Source organism: Mesoplodon densirostris, chromosome X, assembly GCF_025265405.1.
Source record: "Mesoplodon densirostris isolate mMesDen1 chromosome X, mMesDen1 primary haplotype, whole genome shotgun sequence".
NCBI lineage: Eukaryota > Metazoa > Chordata > Mammalia > Artiodactyla > Ziphiidae > Mesoplodon > Mesoplodon densirostris.
Genome location: NC_082681.1, coordinates 108,744,313 through 108,763,296, shown reverse-complemented (window position 1 = coordinate 108,763,296; position 18,984 = coordinate 108,744,313). Strand labels below are relative to the sequence as shown.

The 18,984-nt window shown below is 34.8% G+C and overlaps 1 protein-coding gene across 1 annotated transcript in view; it reads right to left on the bottom strand.

Moving 5' to 3' along the window:
- Positions 1–18,984, bottom strand: part of DMD (dystrophin) — a 1,698,782-nt gene that overhangs the window by 1,362,697 nt on the left and 317,101 nt on the right. Inside the window, exons 14-15 of the mRNA XM_060087208.1 lie at positions 17,030–17,117; positions 4,354–4,595 (exon numbers count right to left, since the gene is read on the bottom strand). Of these exons, the coding sequence (XP_059943191.1) occupies positions 4,354–4,595; positions 17,030–17,117 (330 nt within the window). The remainder of the gene's footprint in view (positions 1–4,353; positions 4,596–17,029; positions 17,118–18,984) is intronic.

Here is an 18,984-nt window from a genome sequence, read left to right as displayed (position 1 = left end):
CCGATGCAGGGGACACGGGTTCGTGCCCCGGTCTGGGAAGATCCCACATGCCACGGAGCGGCTGGGCCCGTGAGCCATGGCCGCTGAGCCTGCGCGTCCGGAGCCTGTGCTCCGCAACGGGAGAGGCCACAACAGTGAGAGGCCCGTGTACCGAAAAAAAAAAAAAAAAATCTGAGCTTCCTGGAAATTAAAGTAAAAAGTAAAAAAAAAAAAAAAACTGTTATTTTTGGATCCATGCATACTCTTTTAGAGAGAGTAACTTTTGTCTTGGGACTGAATGAGATAAATTTATCACATGGATCCTTTCATAGTAGCAATACTACCTAATGGACAATCTATTTTTAGAAGATATAAAGATAACTTTCAGAGGAATTTTGGTATGTGTTATAACAGTATGAGTTGATTCAGGTAGGTTAATCTCTAACAATCAAATTCTTTTGGTAGGTGAAAATTAAAGACATTTAGATAAATAAGGAGGTGACCCCATCTCTCCCATTCAAATATAAAGCCTCTCTATCAAGTGCTAGAAGGTAGGAGCATATTCACAGAAGAAGAGTAAGATAAGAGGTAAAGGGTAACACTTTGTGGTTTGGATTATAGAATTACAGACATGCACTTTGTACACCAGACTTGCAAATGGTACCAATGACATCTGCCGTGAAACATTTAAGAACCTGATTTACATTTGGTCAGATGTAGGGCCATTATTCTTCCTTTTTAGGGGACTATATAATGAGTCTACAGTATAGTAAAGTATGCTCTGCAAAACAAAGGGGACTTTGAAACTAATAAAACATTTGGGCAAATGTTCAGCAGGGACCTTAAAGTTCTAAGAGTAAATCATAGGAAATATCATTTTGACCTCAAATATTTAACATTTAAAAGATGTTAACAATTACTCATTATTTCCATAAAAGGGCCTTAGTGTGGTTGGTCCTCCAGAGTAAGGCATGTTCTCTCAGTCTATTTATCCTTTAAAATTATATGTTTATCTACTAGAAAAACTTGTATTTTTTTCCTCAGGAAAGGGTCCATGGATTTCTTCCAATTCCTAAAGGGCTCCCTAATCCCCAACATATTAAGAACCAGTTCTGGCAAACATTAGATTTTGAGCTAAATCTGCACCCTAATTTTAGAAACATCTCCAAATAACAGAATGCACTGACAAATAGGATGGAGTAATTTATCAACCTATTACTAATCACAACCAAGTAATCACAATTTCAACTGTTGTGTGAATGACATGGGGCTTATCCTGCTAAGTATTTTGCCTAAGGTGATTCGTCAAACTAAAAGAAACCAATGGGGCAGAGAGAAACAGTAAGGAGTGATGAAGAGGTATAGACTTCCATCATCAGAATTTGGAACTTTGTGGTTGAATGCAGAAAAAAGAAATGACTTCACTTAGGATGACTTCTCTAACCTCGAGAGAATATTTAAGATATGTAACCTCCAGTGATCTCCATTCACTCCTCAGATAAAGACCAAGGTCCTAGCATGCCCTTAGAGTCCTTGCTTTGTCTCCTATATGCTTGTCTTTTTGCCTCCATCTTTCATCTTACGCCCCCACCCTTCTATGCCCAGCATTCACATTGGCCTTATTTCAGTTATTTGGTCATTATTGCTCCCTCCCACCATGTTCCTTCTGCCTGAAGCCTCCTTCCCTGCTGTTCTCTTAATTTCAACTCAAATGTACCTGCCTCAAGGAAGCTGCCCTTGGTGGCTCTGTCAAGGTTAGGTTTTCCCTGTTAGACACTCTCCCAGAACTCTGTACCTCTGTTTAAAGCATTTGTCCCGGTGGTAATTTAACATCTGTTTATTTAATCATTTACTTAATCTCTCTCTCACCTACTCTAGGTAAATGCTATGAGGGCAGGGTCAATGAATGCTCACTCTAATATTCCCTAAACTTAAGTGTGTCTGCCACCCCAGTGGGTCCTAAAGGTAGAAGCATCACCCTAGCAGGACTGGAAGGCAGGGCATCAAGCCAAAGAAGATTATTCTCAAACCTTAAATCCAGTGGAATTTGCCTTGCTAAATTTTGGACTTGATTAGGATCCCTTCTTTCTTCCCTATTTTTTCTCCTTTTGGAATGTGAATGCCTATCCTATGCCTGTCCCACCATCATATATTGGAAGCATATAAGTCATCTGGTTTCACTGGTTCATAGCAGGAAAGAAGTTCTATCTCAGGATGAATGATATCTCAAGTCTCATCCATATATGATTTAAATTATGAAGAGACTTTGGACTTCAGGCTTTAGGGTTGATGCTAGAATGAGTTATGACTTTTGGACTTTGGGGGCTCGTGGCATGTAACAAGGACATAAATGGAGAGAATTGTGAGAATTCTGTGAGAATTCTGTGAGAATCTGTGTACCAAATCATGTCCCCCAAGATTTATGTGTTGGAGCTCTAACCCACAATGTGACTATATTTGGTGATAGGGCTTTTAGAAAGTAATTAAGGTTAAATCAGTTCTTAAGTGCAGGGTCTTTATACTTGATAGTACTGGTGGCCTTACAAGAAGAAGAGAAAGATTTTTTTTCCCCTCCATGCACATGTGCCAAGGAAAGGCCAGGTGAGGACGTGGTGAGAAGGCAGCTGTCTACAAGACAGAAAGAGAGTTTTCACCAGAAGTTGAACCCTGCCAGACCTTCATCTTGGACTTTCAGCCTCCAGAACTGTGAGAAAATAAATTTCTTTTGTTTAAGCCACCCAGTCTATGGTATTTGTTATGGCAGCCCAAAGCAGCTAATACACTTAGTATCATTCTTGGCCACATTAGAGACACTGAATATGTATTTTATGGATGAATGCATTTTGTAGATGTTATTAATATCTATATCTGAATCTCAAGAAACAGGTTAAGGTACTATCAACAGATTTTTTATCACAAGAAACAATACAGATGGAGTATTCCTCTAATTCACAGGGAAAAAAAGTCATGGATTCTATTCTTTAATAGCAAAATGTATCTAGAATTACAGGGAACAGAAATTACCTATACTTGCATATTTGCCTAATAAACTAAATGCCTTACTGTACGATATTCTTTATCCAAAAATATATTTCCTGAGTTTATTTACTTCCTAGTAAAGCTGTCGGTCCAATATTTGAAGAAGAATCATCAAATCCTTCAACTGATTTTCCCTTCAAAATAGCTTTGAATTTCCCCTCACTTTCTGGATTCAATACCACCTCCAAACCAACCCTGTTGCCTCTCCATCTCCAGTCTTCCATTATTTAAACCACTGTTTTCAAAGTATGCAGATTAACCCCCATTCATTGCTTTTAAAATTAAGCCCACTCATCTCAGTTTACCATTAAGGTTCATTCTGGAAACCTTTTCATCTATCCTCTAATCAATTTCCCACATCCCATGAAAAGTGTAACTATGCATAGTAACATTTTGTAGTAACTATGCAAAAAGTTCAAGTTGTTTATATTGACATATCTTGTTTATTTACACGTGCAGAATACTCATTTAGTGTCTTTCTCAGGCCCTTTTGTGTGTGCTGTGTCTTGTTTGCCCCTCCAGATATACTGCCCACCCTTCTGTGACCCAGGAGAATGACATTTATAGATTAAAGCTCCTTGTCGTCTGCCTTCTGATGAAGTTTAGTTGATGGGACCACTGTTCAGATTCTGGAGGCAGGGAGGAGAGCAAAGTAGGGTGTTTATTTTTCTGGCCCCATTCCTGTGTTGGTACTTGGACTGGCTCTTAAAGCTGCCTTTACAATGAGCATCTGACTCTCCTTCTGGGTTTCTGTAACTTCTCGCTCCCTGATCCTTTCTATCTTAAGTATAGTAACAGCACTGATGCTGGGTTACTGTACTATCCTTTGAGGTTCCTCTACACTGCAAGTACATATAAAAAATATTGCTGTAAAGGAACCTTCCTCGAAGTATCCTAAGTTAATGGACTGTCAGTTTTAAAGATTTTCCTCATATATCCAATTATACTGTATATCAGCTGCTTCTGTTTGTGTGGATTCCACATTTTGAACATATGACTGTGTTTTGCTCTTTTCACCTGAGCTGCCATAAGAATTGGACAGCGCCAAATTACTGTCCATTTTCCATAGGATACGTGTGGTTCCTATACTCCAACACTGCCTCACCATTTTGCAAACTGACAAAATCAATTAACTATGTGTAACTAAGTTTTTGGGGATTCGGGCATCCATATGTTACCTATTTAAACTCATTTTCTTGGCTTATATTTTGATCTTTACTGTGTTTAATTAAACCCTTAAGAGGGAAATTTTATCATTAAATAATTTGCTATTCTTCTGGAAATTTCCAAGAAACTTCTATTGATCATGCTCCAAATAGGAGGGAAGAGTCTTACCTTACAATTTTTTAACTGGCTTTTAATTGCTGTTGGCTCTGATGTGGTAGTGGGTTGGGTTTTCAACCAGTTTTCTGCAGTAGTTGTCATCTGCTCCAATTGTTGTAGCTGATTATAGAAAGTGATGATGTTGTTCTGATACTCCAGCCAGTTAAGTCTCTCACTTAGCAACTGGCAGAACTCGATCCACCGGCTGTTCAGTTGTTCTGAGGCTTGTCTGATACTGTCAGCATTAACACCCTCTAGAAAGACATATTTTATAAATATATCCACTGAAGCCACAGACTGAAAGACATTATCTGAAAACCAACATTGACTCAAGTTCCAAACTATTCATCATCTGAATAATTTCAAACAAATCATTTATTTACTGATAAAGAAGTTAAAATACCAAGATTTCTGATTATTGACTGCAAATTACTAGAATTGCATCTTATCAAAGAATATGAATGTAGCAAAGTACTAAATAAGGATACATAAGATGTAGAAGAGTAGAAAATATTTAAATTTAAAAAAAATGGTCAAAGCTCTGATGGTGGGGATGGAAGATTACAGACAAATAACTTTTTGGATATTTCCAAATAAATGTTAAATGTCATGTATATTAATAAACTATACTTCTAAAAAGTAACGTACATTTTTGTTTTTTAAAACGCCTTTGAATTAGTTGAAATGTTATTATGTGGATTTTTTAAAAAAGGAAAAAAGTGAGTATGTATAAAAAATCAATAATTCTCTGTTTATGCTACAGAAAGCCAGAAATAAGTGGATTGCCCATAAATACAAAGAAAGGAAACAAGCACTAGGAAAAATAATCTTTCTAATTAGAAAAAAGGTTTTCAAATTATCTACATATCATTTACAAATGTGGAAGTTGATCTGAAAGTTTTAAAATCATCTATAGAAATATTAAAGCAGAAAAAGTCTATCGAGGGCAAAATGGAAACATAAGCATATCAGTATCAACTTAAGTCTTCTGGAAAATCTAGTACATTTTAGGGAATATGCTATGTCTTTTAACATATACCATCTTATTTAAATTTTGTCAAAATGTGATATATGACTAATGCCAATCCAATGCAAGTACAGCAATATCACATTATTAACTCTCTAAAGTTCATAATATGTAATGTTCTTACACACACACACACAATTTGTTTACATAGTAACTTCTTTAATAAATTACACTATATAAAGATATATATTAAATATGATATGCATGTTAAAACATAGCTATGATAGCACTAATTTTATAATATTTCCGGAACACTGAATATTCAAATGTTTCCTATTCCTACATATACTCGCAGATCTCAAAAGGGATCATAAGCTCACTGTAAGATTCTTCCTCTAGGTTAAAGTATTTTAGGGGTAAAATGATTTAGTGAAGACCAAGTTGTCTAGGAGAATCTTCTTTTATGAATGTCCATTTTACACAACTTTCTGGTAATGTGATTTAGTTAACTGACAAGTAAGTTATTACGTTATTAAAAAGTGAAGACCATCTCCAGCAAATGTGAGGCCTGTGGTTCTGCTAACTCGTACATGCCTCCCACTTCACTCTTTTTAAAGAATAAAAGACATGGATTTGAAGTCAACAACTATATTATTTTATTCTCCTTTACTTTCCTCTGCTCAGACACCTAATTTTCATTTTGTTGTAATTATGTCATGCTGCCAAACCACGTCTCTCAATCCATTTGAAACACAACTCTAACTTCGCTCATTTCAGAGTTTGACACTAGCCAGGATGACACTGGAGAAAACAAACTTCGCAAATATCATTGGCAACGATCTTTTCCTCCTCCTTTGCCTGATATATATTTGAAAAAAATTAATTGAAGGGCTTCCCTGGTGGCGCAGTGGTTGAGAGTCCACCTGCCAATGCAGGGGATACGGGTTCGTGCCCCCGTCTGGGAAGATCCCACATGCCGCGGAGCGGCTGGGCCCATGACCCATGGCCGCTGAGCCTGCGCGTCCGGAGCCTGTGCTCTGCAACGGGAGAGGCCACAACAGAGAGAGGCTCCGCGTACCGCAAAAAAAAAAAAAAAAAATTAATTGAAAAACTAAAGAGTAAAAAGATAATATATGTATATTTCTATATATACAGCTATATAAGGCAGCCCGTGGTTTGCAGGAGCTAAATACTCCTCTAATACCCTCCCTAACAGCTAAGGAAGTGACTGGTTTTATTGAGACATCTGGATGTGTTGTGGGATATTCTGTTTGGGATAATTTGGTTTTGAGCAGTGACCAACAATTATACTAAAATATGTTCTGAGGGATGCCACTAAGAAACTATAGTTGTAAAATGATCATGTTTGTTACAAAATATAAGGGAAGAATCCAAATCTCCGGTCATATAGGCATTCAGTTTGAGAAAAAATACTACAATAAAATGCTGATATTATTGCTGGAAAATGAAAGGGAACAATTTAAAAGTACACAGGGTAGAAACTGTAAATTATGTTAGAAAATGATTCAAAAATGTGCCATGGATCTAAATGACCAGATGTTTAGGAGAAATATTTTCAGCATATATGAATAGGCACTTAGAAGAAGGAAGTCAGTCCTTGGTAGTCCAATTCCATGACAGACAAACAAGAGATGCTAAAGTAAATTAAAAGTACTGATGGAACGATACTGGATTGAATTTATTTAGCATTTGTCCAAATGATAAGGGAATACAGAGAAAATTATCTCACCGTCCCTGAGGTCAACCATATGAAAACCCCTTAGCAACTGGAAAACTAAAATCATAAATTAATTTTAATAAGAATAATGCATGCTAATTTAATCAGCAAAATACAAATCAAACTATAATGAAGTATCAATAAGTTCTATGGTACCTATTAAAATCCAGAGCTAGAATTTAATGACTCCTTGATCATCACCCAAAACTATCAGTTCAATATGTCGTGCCCAAAAAATGTCCAGACGCTAAACATTGCTGCAAAAGGAATTAATATAAATGAGAAAAGTGAATTTAGTACAAATCCACTATGAAATCTATATACTCTCCACTTAAGAGCATATTGATTTTTATAACCGAATAAAGGGAATTAAAATATAATAATAGGTAAAAGAAGGATCTCCTTATTAGGATAAATGGTAAAAGCAGGCAAAAGGGTATAAAAGTTCACAGCAAAAGCTCTGGTATTAGGCAGACCTGAGTTCAAATTTGGTCCCTGCCCCCCACCACTGCTTTACTAAATGAGTTAACTGGGTTCAGTTAGGTAATCACACTGGGCCTCATTTTTCTCATCCATGGATTGAGAATTGACACGTACACACAGCTATATTTAAAATAGATAACCAACAAGGACCTACTGTATAGCACAGGGAACTCTGCTCAATATTCTGTAATAACCTAAATGGGAAAAGAATTTGAAAAAGAGTAGATACATGTATATGTATAACTGAATCACTTTGCTGTACATCTGAAACTAACACAACATTGTTAATCAACTATACTCCAATATGAAATACAAAGTTAAAAAAATACAATTGACCTCATTGGACACCTATCAGGGTTCTGAGTTAACATGTGTGAATTGTTACACCAAGCATGACATATACTAGGCAACCAATAAATATCAGTCAATGTTAATATAAAGAAATGAAAAAGAACATGTAGGAAACAAGGAAAAGAAACCAGATCTGTCAAATGGTAAATTAGGGAGAGGGGGAGTCTTTTTAATTACTGAAAAGGGTCATTTATGAAAAATAATAAATATTTTTTAAAGATAGAAATTTTATATAATATGGCACTAATATGGGATATAGAAAGTATATTTATATACTTTTAAGAGAAATTATATCAATCAGTGATGAATCCATAAGAGTTTATTAGGGAATCTTGGAATAATTGGTCATAAATCTGTAATCATTTGAAATTAAAGTTACACAGGATAGCCAGGCTAAAAGTTAAAAACAGAAATTTCTAGATGTCACTGGTGAAGATATGATTTTGACTGCAGAAAATCAGACATTTTATTTATTAACGATTTGTATGGAAATACTGTATTAATTCATATATGAATATGCTTCCTGCTCAACTAGAGTATAACCTGTCTTTCTAAACTATAAATCCCCCTAAGAAAAATCTCTCCACTGGCAGTATCTGATAGAATTCTCAGCTTAGAGTAGGTATGAAATAAATACACTTTACTTGTGAACTCACTCAACACCAAATCGATATCTTACTTCATACGAATACAAACATTAGGGGAGCAATAGCCACAGACACGAAAAGCCAAACACAAGACGCATGCAGTCTCTCTTGCTTCAAGTCTGCTTTAAAATACTTGGGGGAGGGATCAACAGCACTGTCACATGTCACATTACTTAATGTGTGTCTCTCAAACTTAGAAATGCCATTACTTCAACTTCATCAATTAACTGGCCATCTATTATCCAGTACTAGTAATGAGATTATGAGAAAGTCCCTTAAAACTTTTGCAGAATAAAGGTACTAAGTGTTTCCCCAGCAAATACTATGAATAATTTTATTATTATATATAATTGTTTTATGTGTATTTCATAGAATTATGCTTCTTAACTGAAAATTTTAAGTTTCATGACAGTTTGTAAGTATAAATATCTGCAAAGTTTTAAGTACCAATCATTTGAGCATCTGTTTTTCTAATTTTTTGTTAGCTACTTAAGAATACAAACACTAACTCACCACACATTATGAACAATACTTATGGAAACCATTTTGTAGCAGCACATTAGAATCTCAGGGATAATGGATCATAATCCATTCACATCTCATATTCTAAACAACCCCTGAAATAGTCTATGAATAAATATATTGCACCCAGAGGAAATGGATCATTACTTGAAGTGCATCCATTAATTTTATTACTTGTGTACAGTGCATAACAGACTGTTAGAATAATTTTAATTGTGCACCACCTTCCATGGAAGTACTTCAAAACTGCCACTTAAAGTGAAGTATTCCTCATCAAGTATATTCAGCATTAGCCATAAAGTCAGGGTAGAATAATGCAAAAACCTGTGTTTTCAGAGCTCTTGAATTAGAAGAATATTTGGAATGAAAACTTAAAATAAAGTTGCTAATAAATAGTTCCTATTTTTGTTGCATATTAAATGAGGGTCATTGCAAATACATTTGGCATTCAATATAACAGCCTAAAATGTGACAGAAATTTAATTAGAGTCCATGAAAATGAGGTCTGAGTATTATAGGCTAATTCTAGAGGTTTTCTGGTGACACTAACTTTTATACAACTGCCACATCATCTTATTTTAAAAATAATAGCTTTTAAAAATTAATAGGTTGACATAAAATTCATATCCCTAATAAGAATACATAAATTTATGTATATAACTTTTTTCATTTTTTCTCTTTCTAAACAGTATTGAATTATAAGAGCAAAAAGTCAGATCCCTACTCATATTTGTTTTTTTTTTAACATCTTTATTAGGGTATATTTGCTTTACAATGGTGTGTTAATTTCTGCTTTATAACAAAAAAATCAGTTATACATATAAATATGTCCCCATATCTCTTCCCTCTTGCGTCTCCCTCCCTCCCACCCTCCCTATCCCACCCCTCTAGGTGGTCACAAACCACCGAGCTGATCTCCCTGTGCTATGCGGCTGCTTCCCACTAGCTATTTTACGTTTGGTAGTGTATATATGTCCATGCCACTCTCTCACTTTGTCCCAGCTTACCCTTCCCCCTCCCCGTATCCTCAAGTCCATTCTCTAGTAGGTCTGCATCTTTATTCCCGTCTTGCCCCTAGGTTCTTCATGACCTTTTTTTTTTTTTTTTTAGATTCCATATATATGTGTTAGCATACAGTATTTGTTTTTCTCTTTCTGACTTACTTCATTCTGTATGACAGACTCTAGGTCCATCCACCTCACTACAAATAACTCAATTTCATTTCTTTTTATGGCTGAGTAATATTCCATTGTATATATGTGCCACATCTTCTTTATCCATTCATCTGTTGATGGACACTTAGGTTGCTTCCATGTCCTGGCTATTGTAAATAGAGCTGCAATGAACATTTTGGTACATGACTCTTTTTGAATTATGATTTTCTCAGGGTATATGCCCAGTAATGGGATGGCTGGATCGTATGGTAGTTCTATTTTTAGTTTTTTAAGGAACCTCCATACCGTTTCTCCATAGTGGCTGTATCAATTTACATTCCCACCAACAGTGCAAGAGGATTCCCTTTTCTCCACACCCTCTCCAGCATTTATTCTTTGTACATTTTTTGATGATGGCCATTCTGACTGGTGTGAGATGATATCTCATTGTAGTTTTGATTTGCATTTCTCTGATGATTAATGATATTGAGCATTCTTTCATGTATTTGTTGGCAATCTGTATATCTTCTTTGGAGAAATGTCTATTTGTTTTTGTGACTAATATTCCACAACAGTGATCACTTTAATTTCCTCCCTTCACACACACATACACACACACCGGGCACAGAGTCTCTTCCTTTGGAGATTAAACGAAGAAAAATGTGTCTGTCAATTAACAACATTTATTGAGTGTGAACTCTGTGTAGACCATTATCTCAAGTGTCACGTGGAAAAACAGGAAACATAAATCAAACTGCCCAGAACTCAGGAAAAAGTAAGAGAAGAGGAAATTGGTACAACCATGGAAAGCTACTCATTCATGGTGGAGAGGATGAACCGCTACAAATAGTACCATTTCCATGCCCCAATGATGTACAGAGCAGCTACAAAATCTCTTCCCATTAAAATACACAATTAGAATAGTTACTGCCACTGAAAATCCTTCACAATGATGTGAAAAGATAATGAGAGGTTTGCCTCTGAGATGAACCAAACTGACCCCAATCCCTGCCCTTACCCATCTGACAAAGTTCTGTCGAAATTCAAATAACATCATTCGTGTAAAGTACTTAATGAACTTTAAACCAAAATACTAAGTTATAGTTCCATACTTAATATTATAGATAAAAGGAGACCTTGTCTGTGTTATCAGTCTGTGCTATTTAATTACGATCCTTAGCAGACTTACTATTAGGTATCACCTTAAACACTATAACACTCATCGGATGATGGTTTTGAAATGTTCTTTTAGTCTGATATACTAATAATTACCACTATTATTTAAACATTTCCTTAATGTGATTGTCTTCAGGCTCTTAATTAACACACAGAAAACTACAATTAGAAATTCAAAGTGAAGCACAATTTAATGTAGAAAACATCACGAACCCTATTAGATAATTATAGTATCTCCTCTGGAAATTGTGGTGAAAGCATTTTATAGCTTAAGAAAGGGGAAATTGAGCTATGCTTATATGTTTTCAAATGAATGTTTGTTTGTTTGTTTGTGATAGGTAAGAAGTGGATTTATTTAGAGAGAAACACCCTCCACAGACAGAGTGTGGGCCATCTCAGAAGGTGAGAGTGGACTTAGGAGAAACATACTCCACAGACAGAGTGTGGGCCATCTCAGATGGTGAGAAATGCACCAGGGTATGGGGTTGTCAGTTTTTATAGGAGTGGGTAATTTCATAGGCTAATGAGTGGGAGGAGTATTCCAGCTATTTTAGGAAGGGGCGGGGATTTCCAGGAATTGGGCCACCACCCAATTTTTTGATCCTTATGGTTTTGGAACTGTCATGGCACCTGTGAGTGTGTTATTTAGCTTGCTGATGTGAGCATATACTGAGGCTCAAGGTCTAATGGAAAAAGTCAACTTGTCTGCCATCTTGGACCCATCAAATTAATGTTTTGATATAACACTTTTGGTAATTTCAATATTAATAAAGGAAAACAATTTATCAAAACCAGGGTTTTTTTGTTATATCTGACTGATAAGGAGACGATATATTTGAATCAAGAACATTATTTTACAAAAAGAATTTAAAATGAAGTCTAATTGTAAATAGATAAAAACAAGTAAGCACATTCTAGATTGTCCTAAAGTCCCATAATCTCACTCAAAAGATGAAAATCTTTTGCTCTAAAGTATGCAGATCAGTTAAAAAAGTAAAATAAAATCTTAGGAATCCGGATTAATTAATAATCAATACTACTGATATAGTAGCAAGATTATTTACCGTATTTAGTTGCTAAAATTCTCTAAAATTTTAATTATTTTAGGTCATTTTGTGTTTAAGTATAAAAATAAATCTTAAAGAAGGTTATATTGTATATTTTAAAAATCTAAATAAATAAAATTTTGGAAATTCTCTTTCTCAGTATAACACGGCTACCAGAAACATAAGTAGATCACTAGGTACCCTATCTAGTCTCCCATTTACTCTCATTAAAGTTCTAGGATGTGAATAATTTGTTGAGACTAAGGCTGTGAAACTTATCTTATATATTGACAATAAGCTTCATAAAGATTCTATCTGTGAAAAATTTCTCCAGTAAGAGGAGGACCTCTTCACCATCCAACACTTTATCACACTATTCCCCATACTTATCCAATCAATTGATTTTGATATAGGAGCAACAAATTAATATTAGTTAATAAAAACAGTTAAAGAGATAAATCAGTCAAAATTATACCAAAATTCCATGTCAAAGTCCCCAAAATACATTTTTTAGATAACACTCTCTATTAGTAGCACTGTAGCCTCCCAATTTAGTCTATTATGATCATGAAGATCCTTTACATTCTTCTAAAAGAACTGGAACACCTATAAGGAAAATGTTCATGTATAGCTTTAATGTATGCAAATAATGTATGCAATCTCTTTTTTGATTTAAAAAAGGTTCCAAATGAATTAATAAGAATCTCTTACTGAATATCCCTGCATATTATTCAAATATAAATCATTCTACTGCAAAATTCACAACATAGCTGATACTAAAACTTACAGTATATTTAATATTAACTGTATTTTAATATTCTTCATATAACACTTTCCATTTGATAAAATGCAGCCAAAACAAAAATTATCTTCTAATAGATCATAACTTCTATGTAACTGTGCAAAACTCAATGTGCTACGAGAAACAGTGTTTTCAGGACATGCAATTGATTTTTAACACAACCTTGCAACATCGAATGAAAGCCATTTCTTCTACATTGGCAACATGGTTAATCTCTGCATTTTTAACCATTTTAAGACCCTACTCCACTCCCTGTTTCTCAGCACCTTTCTTAAATTCATTCAAGAAATGCCTTCAGGACTAACAGATTTTGTTTTTTGCCTTTCTTAAATGGTGCTAAAAATTTATGCTTTCAGTAGCTATTTTAAAATGGCCAAAAGTGATTTGAAAATATGTTTGATATACCATTTATAGTCAAAACTGATGTGAAATATAAGCAGTGAGGAATTTTTTTGCATGTCTTAGAGTTTCATTCTGAAGGAAAAATTAAGAGTTCCAAAATCATTCTAGATACTTTAAAACATGCTCTAATCTTATGGCAAATTATTCTAAGTAGAAAATTCAGTTTCCTGTGTGTGTGTTTGTGTGTGTGTATACACATATATAAAACATAGGTCATGAAATGCTTTCTTTAAAATATAATAGCTGGGGCCTCCCTGGTGGCGCAGTGGTTGAGAGTCCGCCTGCCGATGCAGGGGATACGGGTTCGTGCCCCGGTCTGGGAGGATCCCATATGCCGCGGAGCGGCTGGGCCCGTGAGCCATGGCCGCTGAGCCTGCGCATCCGGAGCCTTTGCTCCGCAACGGGATAGGCCACAACAGTGAGAGGCCCGCGTACGGAAAAAAAAAAATAAATAAATAAAATAAAATAAAATATAATAGCTGTATTTATGCTAATCTCCATACATACTTTTAAACTATGAATATATGTTAAAAGTTGTTATCATGGGGAAACATACATAGAATGTATATATATTTCTATTACTTGCATAACATTATAACATTGTACAAGAATGATCTGCCTTTGTCTTAATTTTTAAGGATAAGATATGTGGTTAAATGAATAGACATTTACATGAGGTCATAAATGAAGTACCATGATTCAGCTGTCATTTTCCTTTCTATAAACAAAAGAACAATAACGTGTATGTTTTATATGGTTATGAGTTTTATTACAACTCCATAGCCACACTTGAGAAATTCTGAACTTGTAAATTTAAGAGCTTTACTGAGATAACTGTTGGGAAATCTGGTTTAGAGAAACCTCAATTTGTCTTTCAACTTCAGGAACCACATCAGTAAACTCTAGCTTTTGGCTCTATGTTGGTGGAGCAATTGTAATATAGGGTTGAGGGGGGGCTCTGAAATATACCTGGAGAGGTACTCCAGGCACATATTGTGCATCTGGCTTAACTCACAATTTGCTCAAACAATCACATAAAATAAATACTATGCAATTTCTTCTGTGAAAAACAAAACAAAAAGGAACAAAATATAAGTTTGAATCTTGGAGTCTACTTTTTAGTAATTATGTAAATTGTTTGATTAAATGGAGCAGAGCAGAAGTATCTATGCTCTAGTTATAGCCCAATTTTGAACCTAATCACATATCACTTAGACCAAATCTTTATTAGCATAACAAATGAGAAGCGTAAAATTTGATCAATATAGTCAACCAATGAGGAATGTCTCAAATTGCACCCCTACCCCTTACTGTGCTTTGCTTTCTACAGAAATTAGAATTTTCCTTCAGAAGTATTATTATCTTCTGACCAAAATTACCAATGTCATTATCTCAATTACTGCCTTAATTTTGCTTTGCTAAACAGAATTTAATCAGTCAATTTATATTTATTAGATACCTAGTATATGTCCTGATTTTTCTTCAGGCTTCCAAAATTTAAAGCTATACGGGCAATAATCTAGAAAATTATGTTATCACTAATCATATGATCATTTTAACCCGGTATGTAATTTCATCACAAAAAATCATTACCTTCATTTCTAAATTTTAACTTCTTTTGGAATAATTCAGTGTATGCTACTATCAGATAATGAGTTAAGGTATACTTGATATTTGATGATGAAATGAGACCATTTAAAAGTAGAGATTATTTAAAAGTATACATTTTACATCACTTTATAAAAATGAAAAAGTGATAATGCAGTTCCTAGGGGGAAATTATATAATAGTTTAAGGATAATTTTTTAGATCATATAATTTTATTTAACATGAATATGCTGTTGTCAAACTCATCAGTTAAACCACCCAGCAAACATGCATCTAAAAAACCACCTTGGGGGGCCTCCCTGGTGGCGCAGTGGTTAAGAGTCCGCCTGCCGATGCAGGGGATACGGGTTCGTGCCCCGGTCTGGGAGGATCCCATATGCCGCGGAGCGGCTGGGCCCGTGAGCCATGGCCGCTGGGCCTGCGCATCCGGAGCCTGTGCTCCGCAACGGGAGAGGCCACAACAGTGAGAGGCCCACATACCGCAAAAAGAAAAAAAAAAAAAAAAAAACCACCTTGGGGCTTCCCTGGTGGCGCAGTGGTTGAGAGTCCGCCTGCTGATGCAGGGGATGTGGGTTCGTGCCCCGGTCTGGGAAGAGCCCACATGCCACGGAGCGGCTGGGCCTGTGAGCCATGGCTGCTGAGCCTGCGTGTCCGGAGCCTGTGCTCCGCTACGAGAGAGGCCACAACAGTGAGAGGCCCGCATACCGCAAAAAATAAATAAATAAAAAAAAATAAAAATAAAAAACAACCTGCTTTTTGTATTTTGCATCTTCTATATATTCATTAACTTGTTAACCCAATCCTCAGTTGTCATATTCCCTTGTTTTTATTTTTAACCAAATACAGTCATGGGGCTCATTAGAAGAAGAAAATGAATTGATTTCCTAGGAAGATCATTGAATTTTTTAATGCCAACATGGCAATTAAGGCAAAAAATAATTCATACACAGAATTTATGCCCCAGAATGCAGGCAGGTACCGGAAAAAGCTGACATGCATAACAAAAACATTTGTTACATTTGCTTATGATATTCTTGTAAACATATCCTTTGAAAAATAAAATAAACCTTGTTTAGAAATAGCATTACCCCTGATTTTCATAAATTACTTACACCTACTTATACTTATAGAAATGAATATAATAGTATAACAATGACAATTGAAAAGAAGTTTGTTTACAATTGATGTCAATAACATTTTGTTCAGACAGCTTTTGAGGTACCAAGTGTTAGCGAAAATTAATTTTAATTCATTATTTAAAAATATGTTTTGCTAGCTTTGTACTTTTACCTCACTCAGAAGTAGGTGAAGAAAAAAAAAAAGTTACCCTGAGGAGACATTTTCTTTTAAACATGTTAAAAAATGAAAAGCAACATAGAAAATAAATATATTATTAGCAAACAGGTATGGAAAAAATATATTGCAAAATTATTTTAAATCAGATTATAATAACTTTACATATATTATATGATTGCTTACATTTCCAATTATTTCTGCAAATCTTGTTTTCTTAAATCATTTGGACAAATGCTAGCAGGATTTGCACTAAAACTGATTTCTCGGCAGCAGATTGATAGAATATTCTACCACAAGCCATTTTCTTCCATTGGACTCAAAGCTGAATTTCCTCTAATAATTTGCTTAGCATTAAGAAAGAATAATAAAAGCTCACAAACTCACTTTAAATTTTCATTCAGGAAGGGCTTGTCTGATATAATTCCACTGATAAACATGAACCTATGTGTTTCTCAAATCCCTAAGAAGATTATCTAAATCAACTCTGTGTAATTACCATTCAGCAGCTGTTCCACCAGGGCCTGAGCTGATCTTCTGGCATCTTGCAGTTTTCTGAACTTCTCGGCTTTTTCTCGCTCTATGGCCTGCAGCATGATAGCAAAGGTGAGTATTCAATAAAAGGATTGTGAAACTATACAGTAATTATAACTTCCACTTGCCCTTTCAAGCCTTAAGATATTTCACTCTGTCAGCTTATCATGTGAATCTAAAGATTTTTTCTCAAGTTCTTGGCACTAGAAGCATCAAAATGGCAATGAATCACAAGACATTTTCATACTGAATTGTTGTTTTTTTGTAATAAGATGTCTACTCTTAACTTTTTTACATAATAATTTCTGAGGCATTATAAGTTAAGACTGCCCCCCAAAAAGAACCAACAAAGGCAAATCATAACAATGAAATGATGAAGTGTCAGATAATTAAAATGGAATTTATCTTTTAAAAATACAACACTGATAATGCTCCTAATAAGTATATAGTCTTTATTAAAAATCAAACAGAAAATCCAGTAAGTATATACAATAGGAAAAAAGTATACTAGCATAAATAATTTACCAAAAAAACCCCATATTTATCTAAGTACAAGACTGCAGGTTAATTTCTCTCTCTAGGATTGTCAAAGTACTCCCATTTCAAGGAAAATTAGATTAAGTTTCATAAAGCTTTCTAAATTGCTTTGTTGATTTCTCCTAACCAGAGTTAACTTTTGAACAACAAAAACACAATTACTTAACAAAATGTAGCATTTGATACTGCTGAGTTTAGCTAATAATGTCTCTACAGAGGCAACAATTTTAAGCCATGATGTAGTAGAACTATATTACTATAGTCATTAAAACCTGTGGCTATAACAATATGTTATATGTCCTGAACCTAACAACCTGCAGAAAAAGCAAGCTATGATGTATTTAACATATAGTGAGACAATATTTTTGCGATTTAATAGTGGCATCATACAAAGATTTCACTTGAGTTTGTGGCAGGAGGTTATTCTACATCAGACTGTTTTTTTAAAAACTTTTAGATCTATAGGCATTTAAACAAATATTCCAAAGTTTAATATTGGAGTACAGGTGGGAGGCATATAATTGATACATGCACACTCTGTGGAGCACTGTTCAGTAGAACTTTCTGCAAGGATGGACATATTCTGTATCTGCACTGTCCAATACATCCCACTAGCCACGCGTGGGTACTGAGTGCTCGAAACATGGCAAGTATGACTGGGGATATTAATTTTTAATTTAATTTAATCTAATTTAAGTTTTAAAAGCTACAATGTGTCAAGTGTCAATTGTAACTGCATAGTGCAGATCTAGTGTCTTCCCTCTGAAAGCAAATAGTTAAAGACAGATAAGATATGTAGACATAAATATAGATATATACAATATGGCAACATCAAAAACACTGTCAGAGAAGTAAGTAATCATCTTGACTGGACTATTCCCCGAGCACACCAAATGCTGGGAATGCTCATAAAATAATCCATATATTTTTAAATATTTAAAAAGATTCTCCAATTTAAAGAAGTAGTCACAAGTGAATACAGAGCTCTTTAAATTTATTTTAAAAAGAGTTGATGAACTAGAATTACTGGATTTAAGGTCAAAGAGTGCAAAATGCTAAAAGAGCCTATAGACAATAGAATACATCCAATCAGGAAAAACTGTAATATACAAGAAAACAAATTAAAATTTAGCACAATAAATGAAATAAAACACTATAAAAGGACAGCCTTTTTTAAAAAGTATTTATAGACTAGCTGGAATATATACATTTTAAATTATGCCATCAAGGGCAGCAAATGAGAACTCAGTTTCATCTCATCAGCAGCAAAACTCCAAAGGTAATAGAAACATTTTACTATCTTGGATTCTACTTGAAAATTTCTAAGTACACAGACTATGGTGCTTGGGGATTATATGCTCCCAGGATGCCGTATCAATTAGC